This window comes from Mustela erminea, chromosome 17, assembly GCF_009829155.1.
Source record: "Mustela erminea isolate mMusErm1 chromosome 17, mMusErm1.Pri, whole genome shotgun sequence".
Taxonomy (NCBI): Eukaryota; Metazoa; Chordata; class Mammalia; order Carnivora; family Mustelidae; genus Mustela; species Mustela erminea.
In genome coordinates this window covers 30,236,477-30,251,167 of record NC_045630.1, presented here as the reverse complement: position 1 = coordinate 30,251,167, position 14,691 = coordinate 30,236,477, and the positions used below count along the sequence as shown (strand labels likewise).

General features: G+C 42.3%; 1 protein-coding gene across 11 annotated transcripts in view; it reads left to right on the top strand.

Moving 5' to 3' along the window:
• DNAH14 (dynein axonemal heavy chain 14) overlaps positions 1–14,691 on the top strand; it is a 361,489-nt gene that overhangs the window by 151,265 nt on the left and 195,533 nt on the right. For all 11 annotated transcript variants that reach the window (XM_032319061.1, XM_032319058.1, XM_032319057.1 and 8 more), the window contains 6 exons: positions 2,790–3,021; positions 3,705–3,758; positions 5,138–5,283; positions 6,463–6,531; positions 7,171–7,357; positions 8,185–8,261. In XM_032319061.1, coding sequence (XP_032174952.1) covers positions 2,790–3,021; positions 3,705–3,758; positions 5,138–5,283; positions 6,463–6,531; positions 7,171–7,357; positions 8,185–8,261 — 765 coding nt within the window. The remainder of the gene's footprint in view (positions 1–2,789; positions 3,022–3,704; positions 3,759–5,137; positions 5,284–6,462; positions 6,532–7,170; positions 7,358–8,184; positions 8,262–14,691) is intronic.

Sequence of the window (14,691 nt, the reverse complement as noted above, 5' to 3'; positions counted from 1 at the left end):
ACTTGAATCATAAAACAAATCTTGGGTCTTAAGATAGCAGATACCTTTTTACTTAGCTTACCAATCCTTTACTTTAGCATAGTAAAAGCCACATGTGATGAGCCCAGAGCTAAGATCATACACAATAGCAAAAAGCTGAGAGCTTTTTCTTTAAGATTCAGAGCCAGATAAGATTGTCCACTCTCCTCATGTCTATTCAACATGGTAGTAGAAGTCTTAGTGAGAACAGTTAAACAAGAAAAAGAAACAAAAGGCATCCAAATTGGAAAGGAAGAAGTAAAACAGTCTCTCTTTGCAGATGACATATTATATGCAGACATAAAGATGCCACCAAAGAACTGGTAGTCCTAATAAAGGAGTCCAGTAAAGTTGCAAAGTCAATACAAGAGAATCGAGTTACATTTCTACCCACTTACCATGAACTATCAGAAAGAGAAGTAAAACAATCCCATTTATAATTACACCAAGGGCATAAAATATTTGGGAATAAATTTAACCAAAGAGGTGAAATATCTGTACACCGAAAACTCTTTGGACATTAATGAAGGAAATTGAAGAAGACACAAGTAAATGAAAAGACAATCCATGATCGAGGATTGAAAAAATTAATATTGTTAAAATGTCCATTCTACCCAAAGTCATCTGTAGATTCAATATAAAACCTTTCAAAATTCCAGTGACCTTTTTCAACTGGAAATAGATCAAAACCTAAAATTTGTATGGAACTACAAAATACCTCAAGTATCCAAAACAATCTTGAGAAAGAAGAACAAAGCTGGAGATAACACACTTCCTGGTTTCAAGCTGTATTACAAAGCTGTAGTAATGAAAACAGTATGACATCAGCAAACACATCAACCAATGGAACAGAATAGCCCTGAAATATAACCACACATATATGGCCAATCAGTAACAAAAGAGCCAAGAATATACAATGGGGAAAGGAGAGTCTCTTTAATAAATGACGCTGGGAAAACTAGACATCCCCATGCAAAAGAATGAAACTGAACCCCTATCTCATGCCACTCTCAGAAACCAACTGAAATAGATTTAAGACTTGAACGTAAGACTTCAAACCATTAAACTCTTACTCAAAAACATAAGGCAGTAAACTTGGTCTTGGCAATAACTTTTGGATTAGATGCCAAAAGTAAAGGAAACAAAAAATAAACAAGTGAAACTACATCAAACCAAAAGCTTTTGAACAAGAAACCATAAACAAAATAAAAAGGCAACCTACTGAATGGGAGAAAATATTTGCAAACCATGAATCCACTAAGGGATAGATACCCCAAATACATAAAGAACACCTGCAACTCAATAGCAAAAAAAGGTTGTTGTTTTTTTATTATTATTAAAAAATGGGCAGAGGACCCGGATAGACATATTCCAGGGAAGACACACAGATGGCTAACAGGTGCATGAAATGCTGCCCAGCACTTCTCATCATCAGGGAAATGCAAATCAAAATCACAATAAGATACCACCGCACACCTGTCAGAATGCCTATTATCATAAAGACAAGAAATGAATTTTGGTGTGGATGTGAAGAAAAGGGAAATTTATGTGCCATTGGAGGAAATGTAAATTGGTTCACCCACTATGGAAAATGTATGGTGGTTTCTCATAAAATTAGAAATATAAGTACCAAATCATCCAGCAATTCCAATTCTGCATATTTTCCCTAATGAAGTACTATCTCAAAAAGGTATCTGTACCCCATATTCATCACAGAATTATTTATAATAGCCAAGACATTCATTAACTGATGAATGGGTAAAGAAAATGTAGTACATGTGTAGAATGAACTATGACACAGCTGTAAAAAATGAAAGAAATCTTGCCCATTGCTACAGCACCTTGATGGCATTATCCTAAATTAAATAGGTCAGACAATGTATGACCTCACTTATATGTGAAACCCATAAACACTGAATTCATAGAACAGAGAAATGGGTGGGGCCAGAGGCAGCGGATATTTGTGATGGATGAAGGAGGTCAAAGGTACCAACTTCCAGTTAGAAGATAAATAAGTTCTGGGATTGTAATGGCTAGCCTGGGGACTATAGTTTAATAATACTTTATTGTGTATTTGAAGAATACTAAGAGAGTAGATCTCAAGTGCTGTCATCACAAGAAAAGTAAATTTGTAACTGTGTGAATGATGAATGTTACCTAAATTTACTGTGATCATTTCACAGTATGTACATATATCAAATCATTATATTGTCACGCCTTAAACTACTATGAAGGTCTAGCTCAATATCTCCATAAATCTGGGGGGGAAAGAATATATACTGTAAAGCTACAACTGGGCCGCAGGTTTTACCGGTAGCCTTATAGAGGAGCAAACTTAGGATTAGCCTCACGATTCTCTGGGTTCTTAAGATAAATACCACAATAGCATTTCAGTTACCCTCGTAGTAAGGATCCTGGTTATAATGAACAATGTCTGAGCCACGTCTTTATTGAAAACCACAATACACTTCGTAGGAAGGATTCTTGTATAAATCCTCGATTTGTGCTGTGCCCACATCACAGCCAAGCAGCAGGACTCCACGAGACCATTTTCCTCACAGGGCAAGTGCTCACGTGCTTGTAGGATTCGGCGTTCTAGTATTTCATTCTAACATTGTCACTCATGTACTGGCCATAACTCTTTCCATTTTTTTTAACGCTTTCATTTGTTTTTTAGTCAACATTCCCTCTAATGTTTGTTAGGTTTCTACACGCGAAAACAAAAACTAATTTTGCCCCAATAACATGCACACTTGCACCACTGTTTTCAGGCATTTGCACTATAAGTGGAACGACAGACAGAAGTTGTGCTACGTGTCTCAAGGAGATGCCAGCTTCACATACGGCTACGAGTACCTGGGCTGCACGTCCCGCTTGGTTATCACGCCCCTCACTAACAGGTGCTGGCTCACCCTCACCGGAGCGCTGCTCCTGAATCTGGGGGGCTGCCCCGCAGGCCCCACCGGCACAGGCAAAACAGAGAGTATCAAAGATCTAGCCAAAGTAAGTGCCTTTGGTATCCAGAATGCCGCTTTCTTGGGTTTTTAGTCACACAGACCTTAATGGTACCTTAAATATACACCATTCCTGCTAGTAAGATGTTCAGAACATTTAACAGACACCAGGTCCATGAAGTCATGTAACTCATCCGTTCACATTTAAGTGTCTGCTGTGTGCTGGGACATGGGCCTTCTGCAGGCTCAGTTTGCTTCTGTTTACTTGGGATTCCACCGTGCTCACTGATGAGTGAATGGTGGCAGCATCGCCCTCATTTAAGGGTGATTTCGAGCTGCATGCAGACTTCTACCTGGTCGTGTGTGTGTGTGTGTGTGTGTGTGTGTGTGTGTTTGTGTGTGTGACACAGAGAAAGAGACAGAGACTATGAAAGTGGAGGAGATGGTTTGATGTCACTGAAATGATTTACCTGAAATGCTTTTTTCCTTAGTTTTTTATTGATGTGTTTTAGAAACATGACTTTTTAGCATTCCATGTGCTAATCAACTTAATTGTGTATATGTCTCTACACTCTACTAAGTTTTGTAACTTTCTAAATTCAATATGTACTTCATCTGGAGATTGCAGTTTTCTCAAAAGAGTAAAGATATTTTATTATTCCTGAAGTTTTAGCATTAGTATTTTGTGTCATAATTCAAGAGATCTATTAAAATAATATTTTTGTTTCTCAGTCCTTAGGCAAACATTGTGTGGTCTTCAACTGTTTTGAGGATTTGGATTATAAGGTAAGGCTTATTCGTTTATATGTAGGAAAAAATATTGTGCATATAGAAGAAAGAATTCACTGAGGATTGAAAGAACAAGAAAAATATTTCTCTTGGAGAGACATTAAGTATTAACAGAACTGTAAATGCTGTTGATTCTTCTAAATTGATAAAATAGAAACTTAGAATATAATAGAAACTTAAAACATCATGCAGTTTTCTTTTATGAAACTGAACTACTTCTTATGACAGTGGTTTTCAAATTTTTTGATGGGGTTTTTCATAACAAAATATGATATGGAACATGAATTTACTAACAAAATTAAGAGTACTGCTCTATTGATATAAATTTATTTTATACTTTTATTTACTTTCACTTTTTATTTACTATTTTATACTTTTATTTACTTTTTTATACTTTCATTTACTGAAAAGGTATCCTCCTGTTTACTGAAAAGGTAGTCATTAAAAACAATGAGGCTGTTATAATTAACACAGAAATTTGCGTCAGAGTTTGTAGTGATGATTACAATTTTATGTCAGCCTTATTTTTTTCTGGTGGTATATTACCTAAGAAGACACAGCTCCTAACATTGTGAAATATTCATTGAAATGTCATATTTCAAATGTCATATACCTTTGGCGCCTCTGCCAAATTTACTTACAGTTTCAAAACACTCCCATTTACTTTGTCTTGCATGTGAAGTCCAGACCTTTTACCTTTTATGTCCTTTTATTGGCAGCTAAAAGCACATTAGCTGTGAGAACCTGCCTTTCCAGTGTGTGCTCACTTAACACATGAAAAGTATCAATAAACACAGGTCAGCTGTTTGCATGAGTATTGTCAAGACCTAGAGACCCTAGTTTCCTCCCCAGGAACTGCCCTCAGGTGCAGTGAGCAGGGCTGAGCAGCTGAGCGGGGAGCCCAGAAACCTGCTCATCAAGATAAATCGTATTTAAATAATTTTTAGAATCAAAATTAAGGCCAAAAACCATGAAAAAATGAAATATCAAAATTTTCAGTAGCGACACAACCTGATTCCTGCAGCCAGTGGGAAGAACTGGCTGCTGTGTCTCGGACCCGCGGGACTCTGGCGTGCACTCCTGCATCACACGGAGAGCACGCATTCCTGCGCGTGTGTTCACTCACGCTTGTTGTGTTGGGCCTATGGTGTTCTTGTTTTGGCTGCCGGCACATGGGCATCCGTGGGTTCCCCACCTGGAAGCCTCCCCGAACACCAAGGGCCAGGCCTTTGCCTGCACCTGCCAGGGGCGCAGGCCAAGCGCTGTGCACACCCGGCTGTTGTGCTAGGGAAGGCGTGTGCTGGCCTTGGAGACACTGCGGAACCACACGGGGCCAGCCCAGGGAAAGCATTCACCCGTGTGTAATTGTTTTCAAGATAATGGGGAGATTCTTCTTCGGACTGGTGCAGTCGGGAGCGTGGTGCTGTTTGGACGAGTTCAATCGGATTGACGTGAAGGTCCTCTCCGTGATTGCGTCACAGATCCTAACGATCAAGGCGGCAAAAGACAGCTACTCTGTCAGGTATGGGGTGGGTGCCTCTGCTTCCTTGCTGCTTAGTATTCCTTCTCCGGCAAGTGCTTCGGGTGTTGTTTTTTTCCTAAACACAGACCAGAAGAAATGAATGACATCTTGGACGTCTCCTTTGCTGGGCAAGTAAAGAGCAAATATACGGAACTGACTTTCCTGCCAGCCTGGAGGTCTCCAGGCTCCTGTCCAGGGTTGGAAAGGCCTTCCCGGCCACCAGGAAAGGTCACAGATATATCCAATGACTTTTTCTTTGAACTTTAAACTCTCTTAGTACCTTTCCATGTTAGGATGTTTCACTTGAAGAAACCAAAGTATGAACCATGAGAGACTATGGACTCTGAAAAACAATATGAGAGATTTGAAGTGGCGGGGTGGGGAGGGGTGGGAGATTAGGGGAACCAGGTGGTGGGTATTAGAGAGGGCACGGATTGCATGGAGCACTGGGTGTGGTGCAAAAATAATGAATACTGCTATGCTGAAAATAAATAAAAAATAAATTTTAAAAAAAAAAATTGTTTTTTTCCCCAGCATGTGCTGTTTGGATTTAAATGTAACACAGCCTTAGGAACTTTACCAAACTCACTTACTGTTTTAACATACTTTGACTTAGAGAACACAGTTCTCTTAGTAATGAATACTATAATGGACAGGGGAGGAAAATTTTTCTTTTTCCTGTCTAGGTTCTTTTGGCTGGTCCATTAATTGGCATAAGATAAATTAACGGGAGAAAAGTTTAATTGCATACATACATAAGGCTCACACAGACATGAGAGGTTCAGAGACAGGCCATTAAGGTTTGTATGCCATCTTGAGCTAAGGAGAAGGGGAAAGGCATCTGGGGCTACAAAGGGAAAGAAGAAAAGTCACAGGTAGACGGGAAGAGCAGATGTTTGGTGAGAGACAACAGGACACAGAGAGGAATCTGAATGAACAGGTCTGCTGAGCTCCGCACAGCTTACTACGCCCAGCCCATATTCTCTGTAGCTGTCTCCGTGAGAGGTGTCTTCCTGGACCCGGCCCTCTATCTAAACTCGTAGAAGCAGTTAAAGGGGGAGGTAAAAAGCCCTTCCTGAATCTTTTGGGCCTTCACTGTCTTTAGCTAAAAATAATGTACGTAAAGAAGTGGCACATTTTGCGGGGTGCTCATTCCGAACTCCTACCAATGTCTTGTAGGTTTGTGCTGGAAGGAAAAGAAATTCGTATCAACATGTCTTGTGCAGTATTTGTCACCATGATCCCTGGGTAAGTATCTGTGCTAGGAGTGGAGACAGTCAAAATCGTTTTCTGAGATCTTAGCCACAAAGCAGTCGTCTGACATTGTAGTGTACCTTGTACATTGTACCATTGTAATGTACTGCCACTGCTGACCCCCTCCTGTACCTGCACACTCACAAGTGTTACAGTTCCTTACTTATGCCCATGGGTGGTCTCACGTTAACTTTCTGACTGAGGGATGTTTTCACTTCCAGAATGGTCAGGAGAAAAGAAAAGGTTAGCCACTTGTCACAAAGAAGACAGACTAAAAAGCGGAGAGTAGCAGAAGGAAGAGAACTTGAAGGTTATGAGGAGCGGAGGCTGGGCAGGCTCTGTGAACACCTGTCAAGGGAATGTGTGGAGGGAACAGTCGGGGTGGGAGCGACCTGATGTGAGGCGCACCATGGGAGGAGGCACAGGGAGAAAGGTCGGTAGAGAAGAACACTCTGGAAATGAAAAGTACAATAGAAACTGTCTTAGACACTTGCTTTCAAGTGAAGGTCACATAGGACACAAACAGGGTTATTCTGGGGGAAACTATATTGTGTGGTTCCTCAATGGGAAAAATGAAAACGAAATAACTGCTTTTCTGCTTATTTATTTCTTTGTTTTTCTTACCCTCTTAAGATATAAAGGTCGAGTAGAGCTCCCGGATAACTTAAAATCTCTGTTTCGCCCAGTGGCAATGATGACTCCCCATTATCAAATGATTGCTGAGATAATGCTGTTTTCATTTGGTTTCATTTCTGCAAAATCACTCTCTGGAAAGCTGGTTAACATTTATGAATTAGCCAGCAAGCAGCTCTCACAGCAGGTAACACATTGCTTTTTTCAAAAGCAAGGGGATTATAGAAAACCTTAAATAAGACTTTTCTGGTATCGGACCATGGGATGACCTGGGAAATAATGGAGATAGAATCCGGTCAGCAGTTCAAGATGGCGAGCCAACATGGAGGTGAGGGGATGTGTAAAACCAGTCCAGGTTGCAAGCCTTTCCTCCAGGGGCTGGAGAAAATAATGGAATACCTGCTGTGTGAAACTGGGGACTACTTTCTCCATACGAGGAAGTTAACCTCTATAGTAGTGACTCGCACTTTTTTTGTGCTTCGAGATAATTGGGGGAATTTGTTGAAACACAAATCCCTGGACGTTACCACCAACTTTCTGAGTGGCACAGCCCTTGAGAATTTGCGTTTCTAACCAGTTCTCAACTGTTCCTGATGTTGCTGATCTGAGTACCACATGTTGAAAATGATTGTTCTGGGATATGCCAGCTGGATGGGTATTTGTTTATGACTCAGCATGGTTTGGACAACCAGCCACACCACCTCCAGAATGTTCTTCCTTACCCTATTCTTTCAGTTCTTTCTCTCCATTTCAGAGAAAATTTAGTTTAGATCCTGATAGTTTTTAACAGCTTTAATACTTCCGACTTTCTCTCTTAAGAAGCCTTTAGGGGCACCACTTTGGGGGGAAGTGAAGGCACCAGAAGCCAAATGCAGTCTTTCTTGATTTACAGCACAGTCTCTATTCACAGTGTACATGATTAGGGATTTAACTGTATAGTATACGTATTTATTTCCAAGTCATCCCATTTTTCGTTCAGAAATGTAATAACTCAGATACTTTAATGCTTTATAGGATCATTATGATTTTGGCTTGAGGTCTCTGAAGACCGTTTTAACAATGGCTGGGAAGAAGAAACAGGTATTTAAATGGTGAGTTGAATTTTGAATCATTAGGTCAAACGAAGTTATGCAACACAGGGAAAATAATTGGTAAAAGTCTAAGTAACAGTGACAAGATAAAATGGAGCTCCCAGAATGTTACAGTGAAATATGATAGAGGTGTTTAAGAATGTGAAAGAAGAGGAAGAAAAAAATGCACAAGATCCCCGGGGACTTTTCCCCAGAAGAACCTATTGTTTAAAAAAATGTATCTTGGGCCGCCTGAGTGGCTCAGTGGGTTAAAGCCTCTGCCTTCTGCTCAGGTCATGATCCCAGGGTCCTGGGATCGAGCCCCACATCAGGCTCTCTGCTCAGCAGGGAGCCTGCTTCGTCCTCTCTCTCTGCCTGCCTCTCTGTCTACTTGTGATCTCTGTCAGATAAATAAATAAAATCTTTTTTTAAAAAACTATCTTAACCTTTATATAATAAAAGATACACTGGAATAAAAGGCCTTATTTAAAAGAGCAGTAATTTAATGAGAAATGTAAGACCTATATGAATATATCTGTATGAGAAATGTGTACAACCCATACGAAGAAGCATTTGTGAAGGACGCGAATGAAAACATGAATAAATGAAACAATACATCGTGTACTTAATATAACATCTTAGATGGTCTAGCGTCATAAAGATTTAAAGACTCTAAATGCTCATTTATGAATGAAAAAACCTCCCAGTGAGTATACCAAAGGTATTATTTGTTTATTTTTGAGCCAACAGATTCTAAAGTTCAAATAGAAAGGGGCTTCTCAGTGGCACAAGTGGTTAAGCATCCGACTCTTGGTTTCGGCTCAGGTTGTGATTTCATGGGTCATGATCTCACGGGTCATGAGATGGAGCCCTGAGTCAGGCTCTTTGCTCAGCAGGGAGTCTGCTTGAGATTCTCTCTCCTTCCATCCCTCCCACCACTCGCACTCGCGTGTGCAAGTGCACTCTTTCTCTGCCTCAAATGAATAAATGCATCGTAAAAAAAAAAGAAAAACAGTTAAGACTAACTAGAAAGATATTAACAAATAAAAGCAATGAAGGGGAAACTTCCCTTTAATTACTGAGACATATTATAGAGCTGCATTGGTTAAACACTGTGGTGCTGGCTTATGAACAAAGAGGGACAGGTCATCAGGACAGAACAGAACCCAGAAGCAGGACTGCACGCTCTGGGTGTGTAGTGTTTTGTCAGTTGTGAGGCAAGAACAAACTCCCAGACTTCCCAGTGATTGTCTTTGGGAAAACTAAAGTGCCCTGTGCATAAAGATGCAGTTGGAGCCACGGCCAACATTATCTACCTGGATAACAGGAGCAAAAGACTGAAAACATAAAAGGATTTGAAGAAACAAAATGTCCTTTATTTTCTTGGATTACAGAAGACCTGTAAAACTAAGACTCAAAATCTAGAAGCTAAGGCAAAGAGTGATAATGGTCAAAAAACACTGTGCGATCAGGGGCTGAGTGCTGAACTGGGAAGAAGGATATTTGCAGCTCTCTGGGCAGAGGGAGAGCTCACCCTGATGACATGGGAGCACTGCCTGGAGGACATGGGGAAGGACTTGTATGCAAAACGGGCAAAGGACAGTTCTCAGAAAAGGAAACATAAAAGTTTTAAAATACACGAAAGTATACTCAACCCCACTCCTGAGAGAAATGCACATTAAAAATGGAAATGTCTCTCATCCGATGGGCAAAAATACGCAAGTTGGGACTTTGTTGATGAAGCTATAGGGAAGTGAGCATTTGTTTCCATTGTTGCTAAGGGGCGGACCTCTTTGGGTTTGATTTGGGGCTATATTCATGTATTACCCATTAAAAATTAAATGAAAAAAGTGAATACATTGTAAGAGGGCATATCAATATGCCATTTACATGAATTATTAAAACACAGCCAGTGTTACAGATTGTTCATGGTACCTAGATACAGCACCAAGCACAGAACACTGTGGGGAGGGGAAGAGTCAGGGGTCTGGCTTTAGCTTGACCATAGTATGTTATTTCTTACAAATGAAGGAACTAAGGCATATATTACAAAATGGCCTATGTAAGACTGATGGCAGGTAGATGGCTACCTGTTACGAAGTGCTTTGTCGTCGGGAAGAATTAGAGGCAGGAGTACCAGGAATCAGCCTCCCGACGTCCTCCAGTCCGCCAGGCTTTCTGCTGTACGAGGACCTGTTCCAGGGAGGGAGTCCCTGATCCATGTTCTTTGCATCATAGAGAAGCCTCAGTTAGTTCTCCTGGACACCTGGACTAGGGATCTCGCCTCCAGCGTGCTGTCAGTCTGCTGCCATGAGGAGCAGCTGTCTTTTGTCTGTCTGTGCTTGCACAGCTGTGACAGCCCGCCCCCTGGTCCTACAGACCATCGTGCAGGTGATGTGGTTGTGTGAAGTTGACTGTATTATAAAGAGAATTGGGGGATTTTTAAAAGATTTTATTTATTTATTTGACAGAGATCACAATTAGGCAGGGAGGCAGCCAGAGAGAGAGAGAGAAGAGGAAGCAGGCTCCCCACCGAGCAGAGAGCCTGATGCGGGGCTCGAACCCAGGACCCTGGGATCATGACCTGAGCCGAAGGCAGAGGCTTTAACCCACTGAGCCACCCACGTGCCCAGATTTGGGAATTTTTATCAGAGTAAAGCACAGCAAAAAATTTAAAAATCAGACTGTTTTGCTTTTTAAAAATCCCTTGGTCCTTCCTGACACCAAAAATTATTGTGATTCTTCTTGTCTGGCCTTTTCCCTCCTGTCCCTTCCTCTCCCTCTGCTCTTGCCCATTCTTTCTCAGGCTCCTGGCTTTGCCTCCGAGGCACGCAAGGATACCACAAATGTCCCTCATTTCCAGAGCAGTCTCCCAGCAACTCTGTCTAGAGCATACTGGAGCCTCTCTCTAAGTCCCTGAGAGTCTGGAGGTGCTTACATTTAAAACAGTAATAGGAGGGGCACCTGGGTGGCACAGTTGTTAAGCGTCTGCCTTCAGCTCAGGTCATGGTCCCAGGGTCCTGGGATCGAGCCCCACATCGGGCTCCCTGCTCAGCAGGAAGCCTGTTTCTCCCTCTCCTACTCCCCCTGCTTGTGTTCCCCTCTCTCGCTGTGTCTCTTTCTGTCAAATGAATATAATCTTTAAAAAAAAAAAAAAACAGTAGTAGGAGACCATGTATTTGCTTTGTAGGGCTGCCATAACAAATGGCTACATACTTGACATCTTAAAGTACCTGAGACCAGAAGTCTGAACTCCAGGTTGTGGGCAGGACTGTTGTCCCTGCCAAGGCCCAGAGGGAGAGTCCGGCCTGTGCTCTGTCAGCACCCCGGAGCTTGTGGCTGCGTCACTCCGGTGTCCACCCCCTCTTCTCACTGTCTGCGTGTCTGTGTGTCTCTCTGCCTTGCTCTCAGGAGGAGCGTGTGTCTGTATTTAAATCGGGATCATCTGGGATAAACTCAGTCCCATCTTTTGCTGTATCAGAAAATATTCACAGGTTCCAGGGATTAGCAAGGGAATATATCTCTGCGGAACAGTTTTGTCTGCCTCCCGCAGACAGTCCCAGAAAGGAGGTTTCTGTATCTCCCCTTCGGGGAGACAGACTGCCCAGCAGCTGGAATCCTAGGATGTCCTTGGTAGGAAAGATGTGCTTTGTCGGCAGCTAGAGAATTAACATCTCTTCAGGTAATCACTTGAAACACTTACAAAACTTACCACAGTACTGGGCCACAAAGTGAGTCTTAACTAATTCCAAAGAATGTGGTAGGTATCATGAAGGCAATCAAAATGGGTAAGAAAAAAAAAAATTATTTTCTTGGATTTTCTTGGATTTTAGTTGACGTATAAGTGTAGAGCTTTCATTTTTTATTCTTTTTTTTTTTTGAATTTTTTTTTAATTTTTTTATTTCCAGCATAACAGTATTCATTATTTTTGCACCACACCCCGTGCTCCATGCAATCCGTGCCCTCTATAATACCCACCACCTGGTACCCCAACCTCCCACCCCCCGTCCCTTCAAAACCCTCAGATTGTTTTTCAGAGTCCATAGTCTCTCATGGTTCACCTCCGCTTCCAATTTCCCCCAACTCCCTTCTCCACTCTAAGTCCCCATGTCCTCCATGCTATTTGTTATGCTCCACAAATAAGTGAAACCATATGATAATTGACTCTCTCTGCTTGACTTATTTCACTCAGCATAATCTCTTCCAGTCCCGTCCATGTTGCTACAAAAGTTGGGTATTCATCCTTTCTGATGGAGGCATAATACTCTATCCCCAGGGGTACAGGTCTGTGAATCACCAGGTTTACACACTTCACAGCACTCACCAAAGCACATACCCTCCCCAATGTCCATAATCCCACCCCCTTCTCCCAAACCCCCTCCCCCCAGCAACCCTCAGTTTGTTTTGTGAGATTAAAAGTCACTTATGGTTTGTCTCCCTCCCAATCCCATCTTGTTTCATTTATTCTTCTCCTACCCACTTAAGCCCCCATGTTCCATCACCACTTCCTCATATCAGGGAGATCATATGATAGTTGTCTTTCTCTGCTTGACTTATTTCGCTAAGCATGATACGCTCTAGTTCCATCCATGTTGTCGCAAATGGCAAGATTTCATTTCTTTTGATGGCTGCATAGTATTCCATTGTGTATATATACCACATCTTCTTGATCCATTCATCTGTTGATGGACATCTAGGTTCTTTCCATAGTTTGGCTATTGTGGACATTGCTGCTATAAACATTCGGGTGCATGTGCCCCTTTGGATCACTACGTTTGTATCCTTAGGGTAAATACCCAATAGTGCAATTGCTGGGTCATAGGGCAGTTCTATTTTCAACATTTTGAGGAACCTCCATGCTGTTTTCCAGAGTGGCTGCACCAGCTTGCATTCCCACCAACAGTGTAGGAGGGTTCCCCTTTCTCCGCATCCTTGCCAGCATCTGTCATTTCCTGACTTGCTGATTTTAGCCATTCTGACTGGTGTGAGGTGATATCTCATTGTGGTTTTGATTTGTATTTCCCTGATGCCGAGTGATATGGAGCACTTTTTCATGTGTTTGTTGGCCATCTGGATGTCTTCTTTGCAGAAATGTCTGTTCATGTCCTCTGCCCATTTCTTGATTGGATTATTTGTTCTTTGGGTGTTGAGTTTGATTCCCCCATGATAATCTTAGATGCCATCCCCCAAATTATTCTTTTGGAGAACTTTAGTTGAGTCTTATCTTTTTATATCTAACAGCACAGTATCATAACAGTATTATTATATATAAACTGTGATCGCTCCCAGATGTAGTAGTCAGTTTGTGCGTCCGTCCGTCCGTCCTTCCTTCTCTCCTTCCTTCAAGTTATCCTCCTTGAGTGTAAAGCAAGCTGTGTCTGGGGAGAAAGGATGTCACTGACCCCCAGCAACTGTCTGACCTGGGTCATGTTGAGTATCACTTTCCCTCTAAAGTGCTTAAAAAGAGTAATGAATTCTTCGATAAAGAATTAAACAGAGTGTCCGGTAAAAGTGCTCCCTAAACGTTAGCTATTAGCTGTTTTTATTAAGGATCAAAGACTTCAGATTCACCTCCATCCTGCTGAAGAGTTTGGACATGCGTGCCCAGGAGGGCAGGAGGGCCTCTCCCGCCCAGAGTACGTTGCTTCTTGCGTGTCTCTGCAGTCTGATCGCATGGCCTACTGTTCCTTCTCCTGCGGGCATGTTTAATGTGCACAGATATGTGCTGAAATGTTCAAGAGGCAACATATTGTTACTGTGGGACAGTAACAATATGTTGAGATGACTTCTTACATCTGAAGGCTTTTATGACAACAAGCAGAGATACCTTCAGCTGGCTTGAGCAGAAGAGGGGTTCAAGGTTTCTCTCCCTCAGAAGCTCCAGAGGCGGGCAGGGGAGGACTGTTCTAACAAGGGTTTCAGGTCCATTGGTCTCTACAGGACCTCTTCCATGGCGTAACTTGGGCCACAGTTCCCAGCTGCATAGCCTGCCAGCCTGCTTCCCTGGTCTGCCTTGAGATTGTGAATAAATTGTTATTATTTCTTATTTCTTTTAAAGATTTTATTTATTTATTTGACAGAGAGAGAGATCACAAATAGGCAGAGAGAAGCAGAAAGAGGAAGGGAAGCAGGCTCCCCACTGCCCAGGACTCTGGGATCATGACCTCAGCTGAAGGCAGAGGCTTTAACCCACTGAGCCACCCAGGTGCCCGTTATTATTTCTTATTTGACATCAACCCAAATTCGTTCCATTATTTGCAGCTAAAACACGTTACTGATACAATGCCAGACCCTGACTGGGGGCGTGGCATTGCCCTGCCTGTTCAGGACCAGCCCGGGCCTGTCTCTGGGTCCCATCTGTGGGCCCTGGGACCAGATCCGCCTCATGCACACCGCCTAGCTGCTTTGCGGTGAGGGACAGGAGGAAGGGCCGTGGGCATAGCCCCCTCC